General features: G+C 41.2%; 1 protein-coding gene across 2 annotated transcripts in view; it reads left to right on the forward strand.

Moving 5' to 3' along the window:
- Positions 1-6,293: 6,293 nt before the first annotated feature.
- SRPK2 (SRSF protein kinase 2) overlaps positions 6,294-15,581 on the forward strand; it is a 147,937-nt gene continuing 138,649 nt past the window's right edge. For both annotated transcript variants that reach the window (XM_074144434.1, XM_074144436.1), the window contains exons 1-2: positions 6,294-6,418; positions 6,527-6,611. In XM_074144434.1, coding sequence (XP_074000535.1) covers positions 6,403-6,418; positions 6,527-6,611 — 101 coding nt within the window. In that variant the 5' untranslated portion in view covers positions 6,294-6,402. The remainder of the gene's footprint in view (positions 6,419-6,526; positions 6,612-15,581) is intronic.

The following is a 15,581-nucleotide window of genomic DNA, read 5'->3' on the forward strand; positions in this document are numbered from 1 at the left end:
GCCTATGACTGTTGAAACTGGCTGACATTTCACTTTGTGAGATCCAGTTACTGTTAACTTTGTAAAATTTTAATCATATGGGATGAAATATCCCATGCTGTGTAATGGAATAACTCATCCTTTTTAAAGAATGTTATTTTGATCGTATTAAAAGAATCCTGAGACACTTCTTGGAAATGCCCCTCTAGCACAGTAGTTCCTTGGCTCCAGTATGTAGTCAAGACTAATTAAGCAATAGCAGCACTTTTCCGTGCCTTAATGGTAAACAATAGTGTACTGATAACTGTAGCTGCTCATGCATGTTGCCCATGTAACTGAGCCATCATTTACCAATTGGTTGCTTCCTACAAAGCAGGATGAGCTTACTCTGCTGTCAAGATGAAGTTTTCAAACTGTACCCAGACAGTTTGGCCAGTGCTTCTTTACTGTCCATTCCACTAACAGAAGTTTATTTCAGAATGCATTGTAACCTGAAAGTTTGTAAAGGAACACTGGTCTTGACTGAGATGCAGCAGGGTGATGGCTGTTAATTTCTCAGAAAGGTGTTGGTGAGGATGTTGTAGCGATGTCACACTGAAGGATGTGTGAAGAAAGGACATCTGGGGCACTACTGACATAACATGGCATCATCCTACTAGTCAGCTGGTGTCTGATTTTTCTGAAGGCTGTGAAAACATCTTGTATCAAGTAAAAGTACAGGGGAGGTTGTGGAGAAGAAAGAGGCTTTATTCTTCAAGAGAAAATAAGTCAATTGCTTCCTCTTACATTAAACTTGAGCTTATGTTCATCCCTTGTTGTTTTCATTGTGACTATTGTTTGTGTACTCCAAAAGAAGAGAAAAGGAAATTGGGTAAGCCCTGCATCTTATTTCTAATTGAATTCTCATCTCACTGGTTGATAATCCCTACCTTCGAATAGGAAGCTGAGATTTCATAGAAAGAGGCCTCAATATTAAAGATGTGCCTTTGCAATCCCTATGAAAATCTTCTAAAATTTTGGCCGAATTATAAGAGTTTGTAAAACAGCATTTTGCACATGTTGGATAGAGACATGTGAGAGTTTAATAATTAAGTCTCAAAATATTCCACACTCGCTTATCAGATAAATCTCTCACACGCATGACCAGACTGCATAGCTACCATTCAGAGGGAAATAGTAGGCATAAGTCCAAACCACCAGTGCATCACTGCTGAAAAACTTTCCCTATAATTGCTTGTGTTGTGTTATCACTGCTGAAGAACTTTCCCTGTAATTGCTTGTGTTGTGTTTGATCAGGAAACTGAGAGTAGTCACTAATCTTTCAGTGATCCTCTCTTCCCTTGCTGACCTTTAATCAGCATGAAGGAAGAAACATCCAATTTAAATGGAAAAAAAAGACAATAGATTAGAACAAGGAGATGAGCGAGGTTGAAATGAGAAGGGCAAGCTGGATAAAGAGCTGGTAACTAGGAACAGAGGCGGCTAATGAAGAAATTTTAGATAAGGACCCAGGAAACTGGAGGCAGTTTAACTGAAGGGGTGTTTGGGACCCTGCTGGAAGTAATGGGGGAAGCTAGAATGAGACATTCTGGAAAACTGGGTACTTCCACATGAGAAGAAATAATATCCTTAAAATATTGCCACAGTCTCTTTTAATCCTATTTCAGATCTGAGTTAAGTCATGCCAGTTCATGCCCTATTTTACACTACGTACAATACATATCTGGGTTGATGCAGCTATTTCTGCTTTGTCCTTTATATCTTTCTTCTTTTATTAATAATCCTAATTTACTTGATAAACAAGAATTCTAGACCAATGTTAACTCTCTGCAGCTGGAATACATTTGGCAGATGAAGAAAATGAGTCAGGTGAGTCATGTAATTTGCTTTAGGAAGAGCACAATGAATCAGGGAATGAGCCAGGAATCTAAATTCAGGAATTTCTGACCTCCTGTTTTTTTCTGGAAATCCCAACTCATGCTTCCTAATATTTATTCTCCAGTTATACTACTGAGATAACAAGCTTACTTTTCTTGTTTGACATATGCATTGGTCCTATTAACGTTAACTGGTTATACTCAAGCAGTGATGAGCCAACAGCCCTCTTGACTTTAAAAGCAAACCCAGCTTATTAGTTACTGTTGCTTAATACTTCCTATCTGTAAGTTCATTGTCTGTGTGGCTCAAAACCAAGCTCAGAATTGTCCTCTTTGCTTTGTTTACATACTAGAGAAGGGAAAAAAAAAAGCACGTTGGTAGCCAGAAAATTCTTTAAGTGAAAAGAGAAGGACAGAGTCGTTGTTTGCATGCCTACACAAGTGTATCATACTTAAAGAAATGCAGAATGGGGGTGGGAACTGAAGGAACAAGAGACAACCATGAAAAGCAAGAGGATAAGAAGGCTGGACTTGCATATTAATGAGAACTCTCCTTTAATTGGGAATTTCCTTTCACTACGTTGTTCTTTTTCCTTTTACCACCACCCATTGATTTTTTTTTTTCCTTCCTCTGCCTTATGTGTTACTTCTTGTTTGTTCCATTCTGTGCAAGAGCAGCATGAAGTTGCTTCATACCCTGATTTCAGAGAAAGTGCAGTTCGGAGAGCATGCTACCACACAGTGGGAAAAGCAGTGCTGAAAGGAATTGGAACTTGGGGCAAAAGCTTCTAACGTCTCTCTGCTGCAGGAATGAATTTTGAATTATTCTCAGAAAGATGACAATATCATGTTTACAGGATTGCTGCTAGGTAACTTTTTATTCTGTACACATCTGAAAGGTTAATGTGTTCTTGTGTAAATGGGATATTTCAAAGCTAGGTGAAAAAGAAACAAACCCAACATCTGTGGGGTGTCAGGTGAGTGGTCCAAACTATAATGTAAACAGGTAAAAATATAATTCCATAATTTGATATTCTCTTCTTCTTCCCTGATGTTTGCACCTAAGATCACCTAAATCTGCTGTTGACTCTCCTTTCTGCGTAGGTCATGTCACCTAAATCTCATAGTGCATTTCCCCAGGGTGAATGAGCTGTATGGTAATTCTTGTAATAAAACAGACACCTGTTCTCATATTACGTTCAGAGAGACAGACAGAAACAAATACATTCTGACCTAACCCACTGTTCTTTATTTATGTCACATACTGATTTTAGAAATTTTTTTTGCTATTTAGTCTGTCTTCTCTCTTGACTCACAATCATTTATTTTTGAAAAAGTGAAGTTTCACACAGTAAAACATATATTGAAATAAGGATGGAGAATTTCACTGAAATGAGTGGATTCAAGTAAACAATAATCCAGGGTAGATCCGTTCTTAACAACCACATACCTTGAAGTATTTCTGTAACTTTTTGAATTCTCACCTACTTTTTGTGTTCTCAGGAAGGGAGTTACACTCTCAAGAGTCTGAGAAATAGGTGGTTAGTTTTTTTTCTTTTCTGAAATACATCTAGCCTCTACTGACCTTAATTTACTTTCCAGTTAGTTAATTGCACATGGTAATCCTCTATACATATAGAGTCTGAGTGATTTTTCTGCATTTGGAATCATAGAATGTGTTGGATTGGAAGGGACCTTTAAAGGTCATCTAGTCCAACCCCCCTGCCATGAGCAGGGACATCTTCAACTAGATCGGGTTGCTCAGAGTCTCATTCAACCTGACCTTGAATGCTTCCAGGGATGGGGCATCTACCACCTCTCTGGGCAACCTGTTCCAGTGTTTCACCACCCTCATTGTAAAAAAATTCTTCCTTATATCTAGTCTAAATCTACCCTCTTTTAGTTTAAAACCATTATCCCTTGTCCTATTGCAACAGGCCCTGCTAAAAAGTCTGACTCCATCTTTCTTATAAGCCCCCTTTAAGTACTGAAAGGCTGTGAGCATCCTCTGAGTGGCTCTTCAGGGGGATGGACACACAGGAAAGAAAACAACAAAACCCAGGAAGTATACAGTCCCCAAATATGTGTCCATTAGAACTGAAAGAAATTGACTGTTTAGTATACACCCACCTAGTCCTAACATAATTCCTTCTCTATGTGTAACAGATTGTTCCCTTGCCCTGATTATGTTGCTGACATTATGCTTGTGAGGGAAATTCCTTCCCGATGCCAGATTTGGTGAATTTATAATCCTGTTGATGTAAGCAAAGCCCACTGTACTTATCTAAGACCCAATTGTCCAATCAGTTCTACATATAAACCTCCTGTTGAAGTAAATGGAATTGCACACGAGTAGCTGAAAAGATGATTGGGACCCTGATATGGTTTCTGCTCTATAGCCACAGCTACAAGGTAACTTAAGCCAGCACTGCACAGACAAAGAAAAAAGCAGTCTCACCATTTTCTCCATCGTCAGCTGCTTGTCTCTACCATTCTCTGTACAGGCACAAGTATTCATGCAGGCGCGCAATTTAACCAATGAAGTTAAAATTAGCCTGGAAACAAAGAGTAGATATGTAATCTGCTTTTTTAACACTCAACTATTATTAATTTTCATGCATCTAAACTTTCTGGGACTCTTTAGTCTGGAGAAGAGAAGGCTGAGGGGAGACCTTATCAATGCTTATAACTATCTAAAGGGTGGGTTGAAGGAGGAGGGAGCCAGACTCTTTTCAGTGGTTCCCAGTGACAGGACGAGGGGCAACGGGCACAAGCTGGAACATAGGAGGTTCCACAAATATGAGAAGAAACTTCTTTACAGTGAGGGTGACAGAGCACTGGAACAGGCTGCCCAGGGAGGTTGTGGAGTCCCCTTTTTTGGAGATTTTCAAGACCTGCCTGGATGCAGTCCTGAGTAACATGCTCTAACATGCTCTGGGCAATCCTGCTTCAGCAGGGGAGTTGGACTAGATGATCTCTATGGTCCCTTCCAACTCTAAAAAAATTCAGTGAAATTCAGTGAAAGTCTTCAAAATTTCAGTACAGCATTCTTTTGCCTGACCTATCATGCTGAGCTATCATTAAAAGACTAACCACAAGGGAGGTGTAACGTACCAACATTGCACCTTACCCCAGTAGTAGTTTGTACTGGAAGTGTTTTTTTTCCTGTGTTTTTGTGTGATGGAGGATGGGACACAGAAAATGTTTTGATTTCGAAACGCAGATGTGGTGCCTCATGAGAGCTATAGTTTAGGAACTTCACGGTCCTAGTGTTTTCCGTTCACCAGGCTCTCTAGTCAGACAAAAAAGTATTACACATGGTAGTACCTCCTCTTTGAGCTGTCTACCTTTATCTTTCTGTTCCTCTCTCACTCCTAAGCTGAACTAACCCTAAGTAGAAATTCAATTTTCTGTCTAGTTGAAATCTCAATGATCCAATTACTTAAGACCAGTGATTACTGCTTGTTCCCTTCGCTCTCATAATACCTTGACTGCAGCTGCTTTTAGATCTTCATCCTTACGGATTCTTTGTCTTGCCATTTAGGCAGCCAGTTCTGCCTCAAAGTTTTATGACTGCTCCCTGTTACCTTTCTATTACTATGCCTTGGAAGTCCAGTCCTATGTGGAGATAAGCCAGACAAGCCTCACACTCATACTGGAGGCTTTGATATGACCCAGGTCATCTTCTGCACCAGGTGTAAGTTATAGACAACATAAAATTTCAGCCGTAATGCTGTCAAAAACCGAGCCGTGCTATGCACAGCACAAGTAAGAAGTTGTGACAGTTTTCAACAGGTCATTACTAGGCCAAATCTGAATAGTGCCTGCTATCACGGGCAGCAAGACATCAGCAGCAGGGAAAAAAACCCAATTGCCAAGAGTTGTCCATCATGCCAATCAAATAACTTAGTGAGAATAAGAACTGAGGAAATCTAATTTCCCTGGATTTGCATATCATGAGGTTAATTGGTTCTGGCATCTCACCCCACACGGGTCCGGGGACAAGCTGAAGCTGATCTCACCCTGGCGCTGCCAAGAGCTCTTTCCTCTTCCTCTTGCCACAGCTCCCAGCGTGACAACGGGGGGTGTGTGTGTGTGTGTGTCACTTTGCTACTCCGGCCACAACTCGAAATTTAGCAAAACTCATTTCCAGTCGGCTCGACGCCCTTACAGAGCCCACCTCGGCGGCCACCACGCAGCAGATGCGGCCCCATGGAAGGGGCAGCGGTGGTCGGAGGCCGGAGCTGGCCCCCCTGCCAGCTGTGTAGCCGGGCGCTTGAGGGGCCGGGCCAGGCCGGGCCGGGCGCTGAGGGGCCGCTCCCCGCTTCAGGTGCGCTCCCGCCGAGCCCGGTCGCCACCTGCCGCCGCCCCGCCCCCGCCTTTCCGGCCGCGGCCCCGCCGGCAGGGCCGCGCCTGCGCAGTTGGCGGCGGCGGCGCGGGGCGGGCGGTGTGAGGGCTGAGGATTGCCGCTGGCTGCCGGCTGGTGCCCGGTGCGCTGTGGCGACCGGCGGCGGGGCCGGGGCGAGCCGGCGAGAGGCGCGGGGCGATGAACTCGCGGAAAGGTACCGTGCTGTGGTGCCGGGCGGCGGGGCGGGAGCGGGGAGGGGAGTTACTGCGCGGCCGCTGCCGCTGCTCACACCGGCTCCCGGCTGTTCTCTTCTCCCCGGTAGTGCTGGCCCTGCAGGCCCGCAGGCGGCGGCCCAAGCAGTCCACGGCGGCCGGCAGGAGGGACAAGCACCCGCCGCCCCACAAAAAGTGAGTACGGGGACCCCCGACCCGCCGGGACGGAGCCTCCCCTCGCCCCGGGACAGCTTCGTTGTCTGCCCTTCCCTCACGCTTCTCTCACGCCGCCCCATAAGGTTTGTCAGGGCAGTCCCGCGGCCCGGCCCCGCCGCTTGCTTTCACGGGGGAGCTCCCCTGTTCCCGCCGCCGGGCCAGGCGGCAGCTCCCCCGGCAGAGCACACACACCCGCCCGCGCCGGGCCGGGCCGGGCCAGGCCCTCTCACGGGGGGTGTCAGTACATCCCCCCGGGGAGCGGCCCTGGCTCAGCCCCCTCGGGCAGGGCCTGCCGGTGCCTCCCGGGCTGAGAGAGAAACCCCTGTTTGTTGAGGATCTGCACAGCCCTCCTGTCCCTTCTGAATTGCCCTGCAGTTCTCTCATCTTCACGGTCTCCTTCCTCTCCTTCCCCGTGCTTTCTGACCTGAGATTTCTTTCTGGTGGCACTGTCCCATCTGTAGGCAGTCCTTTTTCTTATCCTGCTGACAGCCTGATGTACCCACCCTGCTCTCTGCCTCCTGCTCGGTGCTATCAGATTATTTCCTGTTCCCAGATGTGTCTAATTGCCAGCAACACCAATACCAGTATTTATTTTTTTGTTGTTTCAGTCTCTGTTGGTCTTGCAGAAACAGACAGAAGTCATGGTCTGTTTTCACGCCCCCCCCCCCGTCTTCTGCTAACCCTTCATGTTCTTGTCACTGTCCAGTTCATCTTTTCTCATTCTCACAATACCTGTTTTTACTGAACCATGTAGGAACATTCTCCCATCTCTAGAGTGTTCCCACTTTACTCTTCCATAAGATAATGTGGCTTTGGACTCTTCCCTATCTTATTTTTTCTCTTTGTAGGATTATGTGCTTCTCTCACTAACTTTTACTGTATTTTGTTCAGTGAGACTTTATTGGTGACTCGTTAAGTCACCAATAGACTCTTGTCTTTATTTCTGTTGCTTGGCGATCCAGTCTTCCTGCTTTGTTCTGACATGGAAACACATGTCCTGATGTCCTCATCACCCTCGCCTCTTAGTCAGCCAGTCTTTAGAACTGGGAAGTGGGGTATGGTGGGTGGGTGGATGGATATATATGTGATGGGGTAAAGATGTTGCTATGTGCTATGGTAAATGATTCAAGGGGCAAGATCTTTTTCTTTCTGATTTCTATAGACAGAAATAATAACCCATCCCTGACCCTGGAGGTTGGTTTTTTTTTTTTTTAGTTATGATGAATGGGCTTTTTTCCCGCTTTAAGAAGGGTAAAAATAATGTAGGATGAAATGCTGGTGTAGTGGTTGTCAGGCTTTGACAGCTAAATTTTGTTCACATCCTGTTCTGCTACTGCTGTTTCCTCCAGTGCTGCACGAAAGCTGCGTTATGCTTTGTTGTGTGAATTTGGCATTATTGCAATGGAAATGAAATTTTGTGTGCAAGATATGTGGCCTAATTGAATTGGTTCCCTTGTTTCCAAAAACCTTTTAGCAAGTTGGTTTGTAACATTAAATGGATTTGTTTTGCCACTTTGAAAACAGAAATAAGTTTTGTTGTAACTCTAGGTTCAGAATTGTTTTTGTAGCTTTCTGTTGAGTCTTAACCACAGAGTTATTAATAAACTTCTGTTCTTCTTAGATGATACAGTGGTTAGTACACCTCTTAGCAGGGCTGCCTCGGGATGTCTTGCCGAATGAGTTTGTCAGAAGTTTGCTTTCACAGACACTTAGTAAGCGCAGAATTGGTACTCTTTTCATGTTTGCTGAAGGAACTGGCTACTGGGTGCACAGTCAGTAGCTGGCCATTTGCCATACTGAGTCGGCATTTCCAGATGCAATGGCCCAATCTGTTCAGTTGCCTCAGGAAACAGTGGGTTTGCCGCGACAGACAACAGAGCCATCATTTCTTTTCTGCTATGTATGTTTCCTTTTCTTTTCAAACCACATTTATGCTATGGAGACCTCCTACTCTGGTTTGTGCTTCTTAATGAAAGGGAAACTCCTTTCAAGTTTTTAAGTCTCCTTGCATTAGGCTGAATAGTCCTCCAAAGTAAAGCCAGCATCGGATGCTATTTCAGAAGACTATCTCAAAAAAAGTATATCTTTTGTCCTGTTCCTAACCTTGCTTTAAATTCAACTGCTATAGTGTATACTAGTGTGTTAGAGCCATACGGTATCTGTGATGCACATCAAATGCACAGTAGCTGCAAATGAAAACGTTGATTTGATGGGTGGAAATTCTGTACCTTAAGTGTCCTGTAGTGGACTTGTTCACTATGTGAAAATTGTAACTTGGTTTTAAATCCAAAGCTGTGGTTTTTTTTTTTTTTTTTTAAACTGTGGTTTTTAGGAAGGCTCTTCTCTGCCGGATCATAGCTTTATAGAGCAACTTCTATTGTTGCTGGTAACAATGTGCTTCAAAGGAACTGCAGGATTTCTTCTAGAATTGGCTAGGACAGTTATATTGCATTGTAGCTTACTTGCAGGCTTGTGTTTGAAGAGTGTTAAGATGATGACACAAGAAGAAGAAAAAATTACAGTGCTCTTTAACGCTGAATAGCTTTTTGTCTGTTATGACCTTAATTGCCACAGAACGCTGTGAGATTGGTCGTGTAACTGCTCAGTGTTGACCCCTTAAGTCAATGATGAGAACTGGTGGACATGAATCCATATTTTTCATGTAATAGGGTGGAAAAAATATAAAGAAGTTGTTAAGTGGCTCATGTTCTGAAGAGAAAGCACTTTGTCTTGAATCAAGACTATATCTAAAATTGCATGTAATAGTAGCATCTACTTGGTATGGCCTTACTTTGAATTCAGTCATCCAGGCTACTGAAAAAGAATAGCATCTCACTATTTTAAGATAACAGCACTGGATAGTAGATGAAGTTGCATGCAGTGTGTACAAACTGGTTATGTATTTTTTGAGTTGGACAAAAGATTAATAAAAATGGTTAATTCAGTCCTCTGTGAATTATATCTCCTTAAAATGGAGATCTGCATGGACAGAGGTCTGTGAAATAGCTTTTTTTAGAGATGCCCAAGTCTGAGTTCAGAGGTAAACTTGTTTACAGATAGGCAAGCCTATTTACTGTCCTTTACTTAGTGCTAACAGAACCTAGTTATGTAAAAGATGGCCTCAGGTATGCCTACCTTTTGTATTCAGCAGAATGGTAGGCTCTTCTTTATATTCAGATTAACGTTGGCTTCAATTGCAACAAACTTCTATCTTGGATATTTTTATTTTGCTTGACTTAATTTTTAAGTGAATATGACGTAAACCAAGTGCATACCCAATCAGAGATTTGTCATCTTTAGCATATTTACTATACATTTTTATCCAAAGTTAAAGAATAGAGTTTTGTATATTAAAAAAAAAATTCCAGATGATGACATGTGGATGTATGGAGAAAGAATTGTGTTGAATAATTCAATACAAATGCATAAATCCAGGTATCAAGATTGACTTTTCAAAATGTGATTCTGCTTTATAGTGGTGAAGAGTATGTATGTTAGATAATGCCAGATTTCTGTACTGTGCACTTCCAGACTGCTTAAGTTCTTGGACCCAGGGGTGTTATACTGAATTTCACTGAATTTTTAGAGTTGGAAGGGACCATAAAGATCATCTAGTCCAACTCCCCTGCTGAAGCAGGATTGCCCAGAGCATGTTAGAGCATGTTACTCAGGACTGCATCCAGGCGGGTCTTGAAAATCTCCAAAGAAGGGGACTCCACAACCTCCCTGGGCAGCCTGTTCCAGGGCTCTGTCACCCTCACTGTAAAGAAGTTTTTTCTCATATTTGAGTGGAACCTCCTATGTTCCAACTTGTGCCCGTTGCCCCTCGTCCTCTCACTGGCAACCAGCTAGCAAAATTTTGGATATCTGACGTTACTATGGAATCTTAAATGTCTGGAAATCATTCACTGCCGCTGTTTGCCAGTGTTTCTCTACTGCAGTGTTTTTCAGCTTCTTTTGGTAACTCTGAGGAGAACGATAATGCCCATCTTGTACAGTGTTACAGTAGCTTTCATTACCTTCATTTATTTTTTTGCTTGCAGAAGTTTTGCAAATCGTCGCCAAGCTTTTTCATTAGCTTTTCGCAAGGGTGAGAAGGTGGAAGTGTCTATGTGTAATATGGACCTCATTTTGACCACTGCTGCTCTGAGGCCACAGTGTGTGGGGTATAGTGTTCATGATGACTGGGCCACTTGTTCTGCAGTGCATTTTGATTTTTTTTTTAACAGTTTTGTTTTGCTGCAACTACAGAGTAGGATGGTAATACATTTTGTGGACAAGACCAGGACATGGATTTTGAAATATAAACATGTCTCTTCCTTTTGTTCTCAAGATGATGACAGACTGTAGAAGCTATTGACTTTTTTTTTTTTTTAACCTACAATTTGAAGATGTATGTTACAACCTATACTGAATAAATGAGAACGTCAGGTTGGATAACAAATGTAATTTGATTTGATAAAGACTGGACCAAATCAAGTTATTTTTAGTTTTGTATAACTTCACTGAATTCCCACACATTAACATGAAAAAAAATATCTTTTATTACTTGGCTTCTTGATGGTGTCCTAAATATGCTTTGTGACCATTTCGGTGATTGTGTGTGTGGAAAAGAAGATTAGAAGGCATGCACAGCATCCTTTTTGATTGACATAGATTATCTAGACATATGCAAAAAGTAAAGTGTGGAGAGAAGCCTGTTCTCATGGCAATGCTGAATATTCAACTTTTTGATTGCTGCCTTATAGTGTGAATCTTCTCAGATCAAGTTTGTGGTCGATCTCAAGCATTTTCTGGAGCAGTAAGTGTTGTAGATATATATATGTCTAGTTAAGCTAGAAATTTCATTAAAGAAATAGAAGTGTGGGACAATGAGAACATTATATCGGAACATTGTATAGGCTTAAACTCTCTCCGTTTCCTTGTGTAGAGGAAAACTACAGGTCCTGTTGAGGAACAGACACAAGACATCTGTTTTATTAATTTACTCTTAAGAGGAGACAAGGATTTTTTTTATTTAAAATCTGATTTTTTGTTTTAAATTCTGTTCGTGTTTTTCAAGATTGCAATCTTTAAGGATTGCCTTCTTTTCACTGAGAAAGCTAGTGGCAAAGGTGAACTACTTCTATGTTAAATAGTGAACTGTAGGGCAGTAGTGGAAGCTGCCCATACTTCTTGTAAGCATACCTGTACTTTGAGTGAATTCACTGATTGCCGATCTGTTTGTCTTCCTAATGTCTGTAAAAACTACTGAAAACCGCTTTCATTTGGTTTCTAGCTGTGATTGTTTAAGACAATAAGCTTCAGATAATAAGCCTTATCTAGTTTCCTTTTCCTGTCTTCTCATGTGAAAATGCTACTAGGTTTGCTTCTATGCACACAAACATATACACACACATATTTATACATAATAATGTATAAAGAAGTTAAAATATATTTTAATCCTTGTTTGCAGGAAGCCCAGGTTTAGGTATTGATGAGGAAAGCTAGAAAGTTAGTGTCCAGGAAGTTACAGAAGTGTTTCAGTGCTTCCTCAAGTGTGTGTGTTATGCTTTGACAAAATAATAATTTTGTATTGTGGCAACTAAGTTGTTTTCCTTCAAAGCAGCACCTATTAGGTAGTTGCTGTGCCCATGGTGGATGCTGTGCCCATGAATGGATTCTGGTCACTGGTCAAAGGCTACAGGTATACCTCTTGGGCTTCCTATATAAGCATGACCATGAACTCTCACAGTCTGAGGTGGTCTTGTGTCCTGCCCCTTAATTGTAATGTGTGCAAGGTTGTCGGTTGTTTTTTGGTATTTTTTTTCTTTGGGTTTTTTTTTTTTTTTGTGTGTGCTTGGGGTCATTTACTGAAGAATATCAGAGAAGCTAATGTTAATTTTTTAAAAGCTTTTAAAGAGGAGGACTCGGATTCAGAGGGATAGTACCTAAAGTTATGCCAATATCTAATGAAAGCAAATGAGTTGACCTTGGTCCCCTACAAAAGAATGGGACAGGACTGTTAAAAATGAAAACATAACTATATAGCAGTCGTATTCACAATTGTTCCCTTTTCTTACTGATTACTCCTGTTGTAATTCTGCCCAACTCTTACCTTTGCAATCTAGCCTGTATTTTAATAATCCATAACTAATTCTGTTCGAATTGCCTGTAGGGACTTTGGGAATGGGCCCTATTTTGCTAGTCTGTTTTTAAAGGAAAAAAAAAAATTAAAAAAAATTTTACTAGTATTTGAAGGAACAAAAAATTGTCTTTTTACCTGTCTTTACAATTCTCAGTATTCATATCTTTGAAATACTGTTGGTCTTAGCCTTCTTATATTTGAAGTGATAACCCTTGCTTCCTGGTTTTCCTATTGGAATTTTTTTTTTAAGACCATTACTCTTTTTTTCCTCATTTTTCACTTTTAATCTGTTAACAATTATAGCACATTATAAGAAGGATGGTTCCACTTAAAAGTTGCCAGAGGTTTGGTAATGGTCTTCCTCCTGTGCTCCCCTTTCTACCGCAGTAAAACGCCATTTAGGATGAGCTCTGTTTTGGGGGACTATTGTGTTTGAATGGATCTCTGACAACGCGCAGAAGGTTATGTGGAGAAATGGCTGGAAAGATAAGCATGATGTAATAAAGCACATGTTACAGAGCAGAATTGCAGCAGTCTGTATCTGTTGGAGCCTAAGATAACCATAGAAAACCTTTTCGTATTTAACAGAAGACATTATGAACAAGCGTTTTGGCTGAAAAAAGTGGTTACTAAGTTTCAAAGTGAGCCTCTGTAAAGGTAGTAACTTTTTTTTTTTGCATTATATATGTATTGTTTTAAATTTAGCCTACACATTTGGAAACCCTATGATTAAAACAGGGTGTATGTCTAAATACCACATACTCTGGTTTTGTCCAGCAAAGCATCTGGCAGACTTTCAATTTTTATATCAAGGTTTTGCATAATGAAGTAATGTTCTGCTACGGAGTCTCTTTTGAGTGTTAATGCTAAAGAAATCTTATATTGAACTTGTTGCTTAAAGGAAAACCACAGAATAGACTATGGTGAAATAATGCTTCTTGACAGTATTGGTGCCTTACTGTTTTTTTCCTCAACTGAAATTAGTCAATTAAAAGTCAATAATTTACATGCAGGAGACTAAAAGAATCAAGGGCTTCAGTGGCCTTGAGCTATTGTCAATGCTTAGTTTGCAGTTTTCTAAAATAGAAGGGAGAATTCCATAGTTAGAGGTCAATTATATTTTCCTATCCCTGAGGAAAAGATTTAATATCTCTATTTTTCTTGTTGCAGCGATAAAGGTCAGAGCTGTCAAGGTACAATATCTATACCTTAAATTCTGATGTTAAAGTCAATTGTTTACTAATTTTCAAGCTGTACTAAAATTATACTGTTCTTGTATTCATGATTCTAAATAAAATTCTCTCTTGCGACATTTCTCTCTTTTTTTTCTGTGCATTGATCTGTTTCTTCTAGTCTTCCCTCTCACCCCAGGAATTTTTCTGTTTAATAGTTGTGCTTATCTCCCACTCACTACCCTCCTGCTGTTGCTCACCTATATGTGAGCTATTCCTTCTTCATAGACTGAGACATATACATTTGTATAAAATCATTATACAAGATGTTCTTGGGTAGTTGATGGAGCCTGGAGATGGGTATGATGGAAGTGCTGTTCCTGAGACTGGTTGCCTGAAACGTTGCTGCAAGGGGAGCAAATCCATGATTGAACCGTATCTTCAAGAGTGAAGGTACAGTCAGTAGAGCAGGGTGACTCTTCCTCCTTCCAGAGTGCTTAGGAAAGAAACAACTCCAAATTCCTGTCTAGGACTTTCAGAAGGTTGGGCTTAGGCAAGGGTTTGTCCTGCTGAGCGGTGGGCAGTTGCACGGGCTGAGCCCACTCTTGTTCTATGTGGGACTGCAGAAGTGTGTTAAGGCAGCTGGCTTTATTCCTTTCTCATGCCAGATTCTGAGTACCCACTGGTCTCTTACCGCCTTCGGCAAGGGACAGTTGGGCAGTTTGAGATCATGTAACCTGTAGAAACAAAACAGTAGAACACTGAATCCTAGAAAAAAACCAAGGCATAAGTTATTAAAATCTAAAGAGAAAGTAATTAAAAGAATGCCAGTTAAGTGTGGCTAAGGCTGTGGTTAAGTAAGGTACATAGCAAGACAATTTTATTTAAACCAGATTTTTAAAATGGCTATTTTAATGTTTGTAAACTAATTATAAATTTTTTAATAAAAAGTTGAATAAGTTGTGCTTCTCTATAAATTATGGTTTATATTTGTGCTCACGTTATATGGTTCACATCTTACCATCTCAAAAAAAACTAGAACTTGCCCAAAGAAGGAGGTGGTAAAGGTGATTGGGGATATTGGACAGCTTTATTTATGGTTAGTGCTTTTCAGATATGTAAAGGTGGCTAAGGAGCATTTTGATGTGCCTGAGAAATCATTACTGGTATGGAAAAGGAAGAACAAATAACTTGCCTTTTTTCATTAAAAAACAATGGTATCCAAAGAGTGACTTTAATGTAAAAAAAAGATACTTCTTTTTGTACAGTACAAATGGCAGAATGTGGCTTTGCAATATATTGTAGTGGCCAAATTATAGATTGGTTTAAGAAGGATAAGACTGGACCCACCAGTAGTTTTTAAGTATGCCACTGTCGGTGCAATTTGACTTTTCAAGCCAGTGTTTGCTGAAGCCCAATCATGTAAGTTTGTCCTCATATAGTGATCCACTTGTGTCCTCGTCTCTAAGCATATGTTTCTGGCATTCAGTGGTATAAAACCGGCCCAGATATTTATTTGATCTAAATGAGCGTGGCAGCCCTTAGATTTTTAAGGGCACCTCAGTAGATCACCTGAAACATCTGATGGTATGTGTAAGCCTGACAGTGCCTGTGAGCGTAGGTCCAAACGGGGCTGGAGTGACCTAATGT

Source organism: Numenius arquata, chromosome 2, assembly GCF_964106895.1.
Source record: "Numenius arquata chromosome 2, bNumArq3.hap1.1, whole genome shotgun sequence".
Classification (NCBI taxonomy): domain Eukaryota; kingdom Metazoa; phylum Chordata; class Aves; order Charadriiformes; family Scolopacidae; genus Numenius; species Numenius arquata.